The sequence below is a fragment of the Silene latifolia genome, chromosome 4 (assembly GCF_048544455.1).
Source record: "Silene latifolia isolate original U9 population chromosome 4, ASM4854445v1, whole genome shotgun sequence".
NCBI classification, from domain to species: domain Eukaryota; kingdom Viridiplantae; phylum Streptophyta; class Magnoliopsida; order Caryophyllales; family Caryophyllaceae; genus Silene; species Silene latifolia.
The window spans coordinates 28254576-28266741 of NC_133529.1; the positions used below are offsets into that span (position 1 = coordinate 28254576).

At 33.1% G+C, this 12166-nt stretch overlaps 2 protein-coding genes across 2 annotated transcripts; both read right to left on the reverse strand.

Moving 5' to 3' along the window:
* Positions 1-9379: 9379 nt before the first annotated feature.
* Positions 9380-10211, reverse strand: LOC141651292 (uncharacterized). Its single transcript, XM_074459010.1, has 3 exons — positions 9964-10211; positions 9707-9877; positions 9380-9605 (listed from the first exon to the last, which is right to left on the reverse strand). The coding sequence occupies exons 1-3, from the start codon at positions 10209-10211 to the stop codon at positions 9380-9382; spliced, it is 645 nt and encodes a 214-aa protein (XP_074315111.1).
* Positions 10212-11073: 862 nt separating this feature from the next.
* Positions 11074-11897, reverse strand: LOC141651293 (uncharacterized). Its single transcript, XM_074459012.1, has 2 exons — positions 11866-11897; positions 11074-11773 (listed from the first exon to the last, which is right to left on the reverse strand). The coding sequence occupies exons 1-2, from the start codon at positions 11895-11897 to the stop codon at positions 11074-11076; spliced, it is 732 nt and encodes a 243-aa protein (XP_074315113.1).
* Between the last annotated feature and the right edge of the window lie 269 nt (positions 11898-12166).

Sequence of the window (12166 nt, forward strand, 5' to 3'; positions counted from 1 at the left end):
ATTCCAACACCTTTGAAGGAAATTCGAGTCATTTTGCCGATAAGACATGATTCACACGTGCCAAATGATGAGAAATCAAATGTGGAGATAGTCCCATTCTCAATGAGTTTCTTTACACGTTTTTCATTTATGTGTCCCATTCGACAATGCCATAGATAAGTTTGATCTTTGTCACCAACCTTTAATTTCTTATTATTCACATGTAATATATTTGTGGTTTGATCTAAGATATAAATTCCATTCATGGAAACTGCTTTGCCATAAACCATTTCATTAAAAGAGAAAATATAGCTATTGTCCTTTATTGAAAATGAAAAACCGTCTTTATCAAGTACGGAAACAGAAATAATATTCTTAGATAAACTGGGTACATAGTAACAGTTATATAAATATAACTCAAAACCACTCGGGAGCTGGATTACGTATGTTCCCATTGAGACTGCAACAACTCTTGCTCCATTCCCGACTCGTAGGTCCACATCACCCTTTACGAGGGGTGTGATGTTTTTTAGGCCCTGCAAATGATTACACAGATGAGAACCACAACCAGTATCAAGTACCTAAGTTCCGAAACTTGCATGGTTAATCTCAATCATATGGATATAAGATGACATACCAACAGGAGTGACGCGGCCTGCTTTTATGTCCTCACGGTACACGGGACAGTTTCTCCTCCAATGCCCAGTCTTGTGACAATGGTGGCACTCAACGTTACCGCCCTTGCTCTTTTCCTTGCCTTGTGAGCCACTAATCTCACCAGGCCCACTCTTACCGTTTCCTGACTTCTTAAACTTTGGCTTTCCTACAGTTAGGTCACCGTGAGCTTTGCCCTTACCCTTATTCTTGTTTGAAATCATGAGAACATCTTGCTTCATGCTCCCACTCAATTTCATATCCTTCTCGGTCTGTACGAGAAGTGAGTGTAGCTCATGAGGACTTTTCTTCATGTCATTCATGTAGTAATTTGCCCTGAAAAGGGCAAAACCATCATGAAGTGAATGAAGCATACGGTCAATGACTATGCTCTCACTGATTTTGCAATCAAGTGCCTCCTGTTTCTCGACATTCTCAATCATGTCAAGAATGTCTGAGCTAACCGGTTGGCCCTTCTGGAGTTTCGCCTCAAAGAAGCGACAGGTATGCTCATAAGTAACGATTCTCGGTGCTTTTGAGAAATCATTAGTGATCGTGGTGAAAATCTTGTTTGCACCTTGGGCAATGAAGCGTCTTTGCAAATTGGTTTCCATTGCAAAAATGAGTACGTTCTTTATCGCACCCGCTTCCATGACGAAGTCACTTTAAGCAAGTGACTCTTTAGCTCTTGCATTGGGGCATGGGTTTGGCTGTATTGGCTTAGTCAAGTACTTGAGCTTACCGTCAGCAATGGCAGCATTCCGTAATGATACCTCCCAGTCCGCAAAGTTGGACCCGTAATTCTCCAGTCGTGTGGACTGATTCATGTGGTCCATGAAAGTTTTGAGCCAGGACTCGCGTGCAAGTGTGGCACTTGGCATAAGGATATCATTATTTCCAGCCATTTGTTGTAAGCAGTATTATCAATATAAAACGAATTCTACACTGCGAAAAAGAAGAAGAAAAACATAATAAGCATACTCATCGTTATGATTTAAGTCTAATGCAAAACTGTTATAATGCGAAGACTTAAGCATTTATACAATTGACTTCCCTCAAGAATTATATAAATGATCCCAAGACTCAATTATCTGTAAATTGATAAGCCAACCTCTTGGCTAATTCTACTTTTAGAATTCTTGGTTGATAAATTTCTGTAAATTCTATCTATAGTCCATCATAATCTCGAGAAACTCTTCGGATTATAATGTTGAGGTAAAATAAGTCAACACAAACTACTTACCCAACGTAGAAGGGGTCATATGGAGAGTAAGGTCCTATATGCCTACCGACGAAGAAGGGATTCACAGTTGTTTGGCCTATAAAGACTAGTCTCAATTTTAGTTTTAGAGGAAGATCTCATCAACTTTATTTTAATACATTTTAAGTGAACTAATATCTAGCATGCGAGAATGAATAAACTAAGATGATGGCTTAAAAAGTGTGACATCTCTATGTCCATGATAACTAACATTCAAACTATATGAGTCAATTTTCATGCATATAAGTAGGTGGTTTGGTTTAGGCGGAATATGATGCACTAACTATCATGCGAAGAAAAGCAACAAGAATGGAAAAACGTAAAACAAAAATAAAGTCCTAGTGAGGCCTATCTACCAAAATGAACATAAATACAACTTTGGAATCCTTACTAGGAACCGAGAAGCTTGTCTTGTTGTTCCATCTTAGTCCATGTAGCGGGAGTGAGCAATCCAATCTCCATCTTTAGTCTTCTCAAAATTACAATTAAAAATTACAAAATAAACCTATTTACATTCTAATTTCAAAAACATAATACTAAAGAAAACCAAAGGAGATTCGAGATCTCAAAATTACATCAAGATTATGTTTCCATCATTACGAAAACATAATCAACTAAGGCCACACTAGGTAATACAAAATTACAACCGATTGCAAAAATACGTAAGTAAACCATTCAACAATACATACAACTAAATAAAATGCATCAACTATAAATTAATCATTCAAGACATAATTCCTTAATTATGTAGAGTAATTTATCCAAACCACCTATTTTAAAATGATCAAAATTATGTGACAATTCCTCAATTACTCACAATAATTCCAATCTTAATACACATTAACTTGTAATATGAATTAATCTAACATCATTTTAAACCACTTTAAAATAATTGGGTATCTAAAATTTGTGAACTTTTTCACAACAAACAATCATACATTATAGATATAATGTATAATAATTATTGGCCAAAATACAAAAAAAAAAAAAATTTATGGCTCTCGGCATTCAACCCTAATATCGAAAAACAGTTTTTTATTTTTTATTTATTTTTTATTGCTCTCGGCATTTTCGAAAACAACCCCTTTTGATGTGAACAAATTTGTTTAATGTTGCTACTATAACAAGATTGGCATAATCATCAATGTTTAATTTAAACATAGATCCAACCTAGATGATTCAATTTAACCTCTTAAAATGAATATCTAAATTATGATTAAATCGATTATCTGAATATTTGATTCATCACAATTGATTTGAACATTATTAAATTAATGAATCATGATTCTTAAACAACAATTTAACACCATATATGCCAAAACTATATAGCAAAAACAAATGAACATCATCAATCAAAAACAATTTCCATTTCCATTTCAATTTAATTCTTATTAAATCAAAACATCTACAAATTTATCATATTATCATCTTAACATATTAAAACAACAATATCAATAAATCAAAATGGAAACAAGGCACCAAAAAAAAAAAAAAAAACCTCTCGGCAAAAAAAAAATTGACACGGCCGATTTTTTTGTTTTTTTTTGTTTGAATCCATTTATGAAAATCATATAAAATAATTTCGTGGCCTATGCTCTGGTACCACTTGTAGAAAATATCGGTATATTTCATCAAGAAAATTCGGATTATAACGAAATTATGAAATATGAAATTACGAGTCATAAACGAAATTGCATAAACAAAAGAATAGAGATTAGAATTAACCTCCGGTCCTAGCAATTTGGCCTAAGAACAAATATCGAGATCGATATTCTCCTAATCGTTGCACCCAAGATGCTCCGAGAAATACCTTTTTTCTTGCTAGAAAGAGAACCCTAATTACTAATAATTTTTAGGGTTTTGAGTGAAGAGAGTATTGGGTCAAAAATCAAGTCAGAAAATGATCCTCCCCTTCTGCTATTTAACCGTCCAAAAAGGAAGAAAAAGAGGGGAAGATTTTTTTCTTCTTTTCTTTCCTTAAACCGTGTAACAACCAAAATAAGGAGAAAATCTTCTTATTTTAGGTTGTTATTATATTGTATAAAATGTGTATAATTATCAATTGTCATTTATGTCATCACGTATTAATAAGTCCACACACAACAGTTTGTAGTCGATTTATTAATATCGGTCTGCCATCATTTATTATGACAATTTCGTATAATATATACATTAACTATAAATATCGCATATTTATAATTTGCTAATTAAATATAACCGTTTACGTTTAATTACGAATTAACATCTTAATTCGTTTAAGCTAACATTATATACATTAACTAAATATAACAGTTTATATTCAATTTACTTAATTAACAATTAATTGTCTCAAATTTGATATTATTTAATTGTATTAAATAATCGACTCATCATCACATTAACTAACCTTTTAGTCGAATACATGGACTAACCTTCTAGTCATATAAGGCATCAATGTGATTATATTTTCATATAATCACATCTCTCAAACACATCCTTTAGGTGTGACTTTTAGGGACCAGTTGATCACCGCCATCAGTATGATAATAACGTCAAACTTCTAGCAAGCCAACCGTTATTAGTAAAAGTTAATCAACTGATAAAATACTAAATATACCATGTGAACCTATAAGAGATTTATACACGTTATCACACTAACTGTGGAGGACACTAGCTCCAACACTCCTCGGCCTTGTGGAATTGATCTACTGTCCTTAATCATTTTGATTGAAGCCCAAATCCGTGTTTAACCTAGATGGGGGTGCAGCCCTATATATAGTTCATGTATTAAGGACCTAAAGCTCATCTTGTTAGGCAATAATCTCAAAAACTTTTATGTTAAGAAAACTTGGTATTTTAGGAAGAAATTTGAAATCTTTTGACATTGAATGTTAATCTTTCTTCAATTTGTGGGTTGTAACAAGACTATGGAAGGCTAAATCCTTCTTTACTTGGTGTAATTTCATTCAAAGTTTCCAACTTTGGTATTGTAAGACCCTCTAATCTCTCTTAATTTATCTAATATCCTTTCATTGTGTTTAATTCCTTATGTTGAATGATGTTTATGTTTGGGTTGGCCATCCATGCTTATTGTTGTTCAACTATTGCAAATTCTAGAGAAATGGTTTAATCTATCTAGGATTGTTTGAAGCAAGTTTGTTGTATGTTGATTTGGTTTAAAGGACTCATATGACAAATAGGAAAGTTTATGTATTTTTCTCATTTGTATGGTTTAATCTTATGAGAAATTGATCTTAGCTCCATCTTTTGGTTAAACTCTTAATGCTCATGCTTAGTCTCTTTTCATGGTTTAATGATTTGTTGTCTAAGTTTTAAGGGTATGTGTAGATGGTTTAATTTGCATGTATCAACATCTTGAGATGGTATTATTGGGTAGATAATTTTGAGAGAGTAAAAAGGGTCAAGCTTTACTAATTGTTGGTTACTAAGAGGAAGTTACACCAAATTCTCTTTAATATTGAATTTTCTTGCTCACCAAGTGTTTGTTATATTGCTTTGCTAGAAAAGATTGCAAATTTACCTTACTTTCATGTTACCAATCAACTCAAACCCCCTCTTTGATCTATGTTCATCTACTTGTTGGTCATTGTTAATAACCATTGTGTCTCTATAAACTTGCCATTAGAGTCTTAATTTGAAGTAGAGTCTTTCTTAGTGGTCAATAGTTTACAATTCAAGTTTTTAGTTTAAATGCCCTTCTCTTGGGATCGACCCTTACTTGCACTATATTGCTTTATCCATTAGAGTAATCTAGAGTATAGTTTGACTCATAAATTGTTAATTTGATAGTTAATTCTAATATTTAGCGACCTAGTAATATCATTATCGTTCGGTGAATAATTTACACTTACTTTATTTTGTGAGAGAGAAATAAGGCAAGTTTAAATATGGAACTATGATCCCCATTACATTGAGTTAGGAAAACAGAGTAAGTTTGTTATAAAGAGGCGTAGTTATTTTTAGTGAGAGAAACAAGAGTAAATAAAGTGATGATCTTATTATTGTCAAATGCACAATGCGTGTATTTATAGTACACTCCTTATTAGCCTCAATACAATAATTAACTAAGTTCTACAGTAAACTATTGACTGGATGGAGGAGGTACAAATTTAAATGAGTATTGCATATTTGCATGCATGAGATTAATTAAAACTATATATTATCCATCCGTCATCCATTTAAGTTTGGTTTTCATCCATCTTTTAGAGTCAGGTGGATCGTGTTTTGATCAGATGTGGGTGAAATTGACATCCCTACTTTATATACTCCCTCTGTACCATACAAATGGTAACGTGGTAAAAAGTGGGGTTTTTAAGAAAAGAGGGTAAAAGAAGGGGTAAAAAGGGAAGAAAATAGGTGGGGTATGTAATTGTGGGTTTAATTGTGAGTTGATAGGTGGGGTATGTAGTGACATTTTATGTAAATATCAAATGGGTATAAAGATAATTTGGTAATATTGTGGGCCAAATAAGGAATATTACCATGGCTATGATACGACTATATTAGATAAGTGTTACCATTGATCTGATACTGAGGGAGTATTTACAAATAATAATGTTTCAAATTAGGATTCTGTGTTTATACTTTATAGTCTAATAAGATTATGGAGTCGATCCAACAACTAATTAAAGTGCAAATATAAAGTTACTTTGTACTTTGTTGCATGATCCAACAAAGTGGTCGTTCATATTATGAAGTCTTACAATTTCTATCAAATTTGGAAACAAATTACTAAACGCCGGCAGAATGGGTAGAAGTTGCATGTCGTCCAACAATCAAGAGATAATACATGTAATCTCCTATTTACTAAAAGAATAGGTAAATACGTAAATTTTCCATTCAAAAAACATCTTTTTAAATAAAAAAGTTATTGATAATTTAGTTGTATTCACTAAATAAGAAAATTAATAATTATAATGTATTTCATTATATAATTCTTTTCATCAATTTATATAATTTTAACTAAACACTAAACTGTAATATTTTAATTAAAGTACAAATCGTACGTTTTGATTACTTTCATAACAAAAACATTGAAAGAATTTATAAATTGGAATCATTAGCAGTGTGGTATAAAAAATACTTTTTAAAAAAATACCGCGCATTAGCAATACATTTAAACACATTACTCAATTCTCATGGATTAATTTTCAGTTTTAATTTTTTTTTGCTCGAAACAAAATACAATAACGAGGAAAATGAAAAATTAATGAGATACCACTATTATTTTATAGTTCAATTTTACTCAGTTTTCTTGAATAATTTTACAGTTCAATTTTTTTTCCTCATATAAAAATATAGTGACTTGAAATATGAAAAATTAATGAGGTGCTAATTTAGCATGATTAAGTAATACAAAAATAAGAACTCTATAAATACCGCGCATTTATTTCGCGGGATCTAAACTAGTGATGTAACATTCTGATTGTTCCACTCTCCTCTCTTTTTTTTGAAGGAAAAGATCAATTCATTAATAAAACGCCAAACGGCACTTACAAAAGATAGGTATAACCGAAAACAATTCTAATAGAAACCAAAGGACAAATTTCTCCAAAACTACGGATCTCAAAACATGATATGACAATTCGGTCGTCCTTATATCGCTCTCTTCATGTAACTTTTAAGGGGATCTTTCGTTTGATTCATTGATGGAGAACATTTACCTGCTACTGGCACCATAGATCGCTGACGAATAACGCATATCCATTGTAGAGTCGTATGATGAATCATCAACAAACCACTCTTATCTATAATTCCAATAATAATACTAAACCCTAGAAAGACAAGGACTGGAAAAACTCTGAAAATAGAGACGGAAAAACAGATCTCATCAAAAGGGAGACTTTTATTGATTAATTCATAATATTTTATACTAGTAATTGATAAATTAAACTATTTGAGGGGCTTACCATCAATCAATGATCGATGGAAACCTCAGATTTGATTGATGGAGGCTAGGTTTTTTTTAGAGAGAAGAAGGTAGAGCTGACCATCAGCACGTGCTGACCCGGCCCGGCACGGACCCGACCCGCCTTGGCCCGTTATTTTATGCAACTTGGACTCATCCCGGCCCGGCCATAGCCCGCCGTTAATCCTGGCTTGGCCCGGGTCCTGAAATTCCAGCCCGGTCTGGCCTTGGCCCGCCATTTTAGCAAAAATAAAAAATAAAAAAATAAAATGGTAAGGCCCGCCAGCTCGGCCCGCCCTTAGCCCGCCTCAGGTCCTTGCCCGGGTCAAGTATATCCCAGGCCGGTCAAGCCCGTCCCTTCCCCCTGGCTTGGCCCGGGTTTAACCAGGAGAACTCGGCTCGCCCCGTGGCCAGCCCGACCCGGCTCTAACCCGGCCCGAGTACAGGTCTAGAAGAAGGGTATAGTGTTGACTGTTGATTATTTATTTGGCGATCTTATGAATGCTTTTCACTCTCCTCTCTTTTTGCAAAGATCTTTTGCTACCTAATCAATCCTCAAGTATACGAGATAATTTTATTTATTAGAAAATCTTATACTTCCTTCTATTGTATATTTTCTTCTCCTTTTCTTTTTGTACAAGAAATAAGAAAGTGAATTTCGACCACACAAATCATCCCAAAAAAGAATAAGGTAAAAAACTCGAATAACCGAATAAGTAAATAGGGAAAAAATATAGAATAAAAGGGAGTATAAAATGTTTAGACATAATAAAATAAAAATGTTACCACTTTCAAGGTATTTGACCCGTCTTTAGCTATAGACAAATATATCCATCTATAACAAGACTGGCTGTAAAATGTACTCCGTATTAATGACGCTATGAACACATCTCCTTTGCAAAAAAATAAATGAAAATCATACACAAATTCCATAAGTTTGAAGCACACCTCACTTGACGGAGACATCTTGTCTATCTTTTAAGACGGAAGGGAATAAAATAAAAGTTACTTGATCTTATGACAGATTTACTATGCCTGCCTACAGAAATTTTTACAACAAATTTTTCTTGTAACGAGTATATTCGTCACAAGTTTGAGAAGAGTTAAGTACTAATATACTATTTATATGGGTAGATAAACAAAATAGATTGCTATTCCATAGTTATTCTGCTTTTGTCTTTTCTACATTACATGGATATTACTTGACCTGTCGCAAGCTTACGATGGATATGACGTCGCAAATGAGAATTTGTGAAAATTTTAAGCTACGTACACACCTTCGTCAAAAAGGTCAAACCAAATTAATACATGGAATATTTTATGGCATCTCACTATCTACCAAGGCTTTTGTAGCTTTAACCCTGTTCGGGTTAACATTAAACTATGCTTCCACGATTACTTGCTCTTGCAAGATACTCGTCAGGGGCGGCCGGTAATTTTTGGTGGCCCTGTTCAAAATGTAAGACGGAGGTCCCAAGATATAAAAATATATATATAAAAAACTCACATTTTCTAATAGAATAAATACAAAATGATTGTTTTTTTGGCAAAACATTAAATATAAATGGACAATAAAATTAATCTAGCTTGAATATAGCCGGCATCCTTGCGTTTTGAGAAGCAAACACATTAATTATATCTTTATATTCCAATCGTTCTAAAATATCATTCTCAATCGCAATCAACGCCAAACCATTGAGCCTTTCTTGTGACATTGTAGTTCGCAAATAAGATTTAAACAATCTAAGTTTCGAAAAGCTTCTTAACACACTTGCAACAGTTACTGGAATAGTGAGCATGATTCTATATGAAATAATCAAATTAGGAAACAACTAAAATTCTTCAAGAAGTTTAACACCTCAACCGCTCCCAATTTCTCCTTAGGCAAGATCTCCCTTAAAAACTTTAACTCCATGTATAAATCAGTTCCATTAAGGTCAGCTTGTTCATCTTTCTTATGGGCATCTTCAAAACCAATGCAACATAATTTTAAGCGCGTGTATTCCATGGAAAGAAGTCTTTCAGAAGTAAATAAGAAGCCAAAGACATTCTCAAACTCTTTATATTTTTCAAACCTCCATTTTAATGAAGTAATGACTTGATCAACAATGAATAAAAAATAATTAACCATGAAGGATTCCTCAGCACATTGATTAGTAACCACTGGTGGGTCATATTTTGATTTTCATCAAATTGTCTTTTTCTTCGAATTACTCGTCTTTGAGGAAATACAGGGTTGATATTTATTTCAAGAGCAATCTTTTTAGCTTCTTCAATAGCGTTCTCAAGGCCAGTTTCTCGAAATTCCTCAAAGAAAGTAACTAAACCCTTCATCTCTTTAATTGCAACATCTATAAACACATCCTTCGATTGCAAACTCTTGCTCACCAAATTAACATGATACAACATTTCATACTAAATAATTATTGTCACTAAAAACGCAAAATCACCAAGTTCATTCACTGCAAGAGATTTTGCTCACTCCTTATTTTGGAATCATTATCTTTTTCGGCTACATCAAGCAAAGCTTCTCGTAGGTCCCCAATTTGGAATCTTATAGCCTTTACGCTTTCAATACGACTCTCCCAACGAGTGACTGATAATGGTTTAAGAGTTAACTTTTTTACATTATTCTGTAAAATCTTCCATCTTTTATTGAATTCGCAAATAATATATGCGTTGAATAATTCCAAAAAAGTCTCTAGCTTTACCACAGGTTTCAAATTAAGACTATGACAACCACAAGACATATAAAAGCTCGGGGATTTATATTTATCAATTTCTTTTGAACTCCTTGGTGCTTCCCTTTCATATTTGAGCCATTATCATAACCTTGCCCCTTACATCATCTATGTAAAGACCCATATTTTTTAGTTCAACCTGAAGAACATCAAAAAGGCCCTGACCTGTTGTATCATCAACATTCAAAAATCCCATAAACGATTCCTCGATGGTAACATATTTTTGAAGAAACATCAACATATCTTAATATCATAGTCATTAGTTCTTGATGGTTGCTATCAGGAGTACAATCAAGTATCACAGAGAAATACTTTGCTTGTTTTACTTTTCTTACGATTTCAGATTTAATTTGAGAGGCAAGCAAAAGGATTAATTCATTTTGGATTCTGTGACCAAGATAGTGAACATGAGTATCATGATTTGTGATTCTTCGAACATGCTCTTGAACAATAGGATCAAACTCAGCTAACATTTCTATTAAACCCAAAAGGTTTCCATTACTACCCTCGTACAAACGCTCCTTGTGACCTCAAAATGCTAAATTAACCTTAGCAAGAAACTTCACAATTGAAATTATTCTCAATAAAACTTGATTCCAGTGCTCCTTTTCCTTTTTAATTTGAGATTGATTTATACTATCAATTGTTTGATTATTCCGAAGTCTCAGACGCAAATCATACCATGTGGTCATATTTTGAATATGCTGTAAACTTGATTCATGTTCTTTAAGCCTACCACTAAGATGTACCAAACTATCGAAACCTTCCATAGCTAATCTACCTCTTCTTGCACAACCTTTACTAAAAACCTTACAACAAAAACAAAAGACTCTATCAAGTTCCTTTGAATAAACAAGCCAATCTTTGTCACATTTTTCTCCATTTGGTAAAAGTTTATTATAAGAAGTGGATGAGAAAAATCTATTTAAATCATCCTTCGGACCTTGATCAATAGTCATATCCCTTTTAAGGCCTTCCTCGACTATAACATCAACCATCTTAGAATCTAGAGCATCCCAATTTCTAGGGTCAAATATATCAAATCCAAATTTTTCCATATAATCGGTAGCCTTTTCAGTTTCACTATCACTTACAACATGATTACCAGTATTACCACCATCACTTTGAACATCGTTGTTTTCATAGTTTTCCTCTATGATATCTTCTTCAACAAAGGGGTTGGGATTATCAAAATTCTCATCACAACCAGTCGTCTCATTTAAAGGGGTACTATGAGATGGATTCAAAAAAAATTTATCAAGAGCCCATTTTTGAGATTGATTCAATTCTTCAATCCTTTTCCTTTTTTTCGCTTTTCATACCCGGATTCATGTTTCCTAAGTCTAGAAGACATGATTGACGATTTAAAAACAGCAGAATACCGAAACAAATCAGCAAATAAGCATTAAGAAATTCACCCGGAATATTTGGAGGCACAAATCGCAATTGACAATCACAGCAAGTTTGCAAGCCTTCAATCTTTAAATTTTGTAACCTAAATAAAAACAATGAGCATAAACATTACAATTAACTAAAGAAAGTTAGAAAACCAAATATATTTACAATAAAGAAGCAATGAAAACAGTAGACTGAAAAAACAATGATAGTTAATTAAGAAAAGAA

What these genes read in the sequence shown, in the direction of transcription:
- LOC141651292 (XM_074459010.1), bottom strand. Translation starts at nt 10,211, where the DNA reads ATGTTGTATCATGTTAATTTGGTGAGCAAGAGTTTGCAATCGAAGGAT. An exon ending in CAAAATATGACCCACCAGTG is followed by an intron (nt 9,878 to 9,963) that starts GTTACTAATCAA and finishes ATTAAAATGGAG; the next exon opens with GTTTGAAAAATATAAAGAGT. An exon ending in GATTTATACATGGAGTTAAA is followed by an intron (nt 9,606 to 9,706) that starts GTTTTTAAGGGA and finishes TATTTCATATAG; the next exon opens with AATCATGCTCACTATTCCAG.
- LOC141651293 (XM_074459012.1), bottom strand. Translation starts at nt 11,897, where the DNA reads ATGTCTTCTAGACTTAGGAAACATGAATCCGG. An exon ending in CTTAGGAAACATGAATCCGG is followed by an intron (nt 11,774 to 11,865) that starts GTATGAAAAGCG and finishes TCCATCTCATAG; the next exon opens with TACCCCTTTAAATGAGACGA.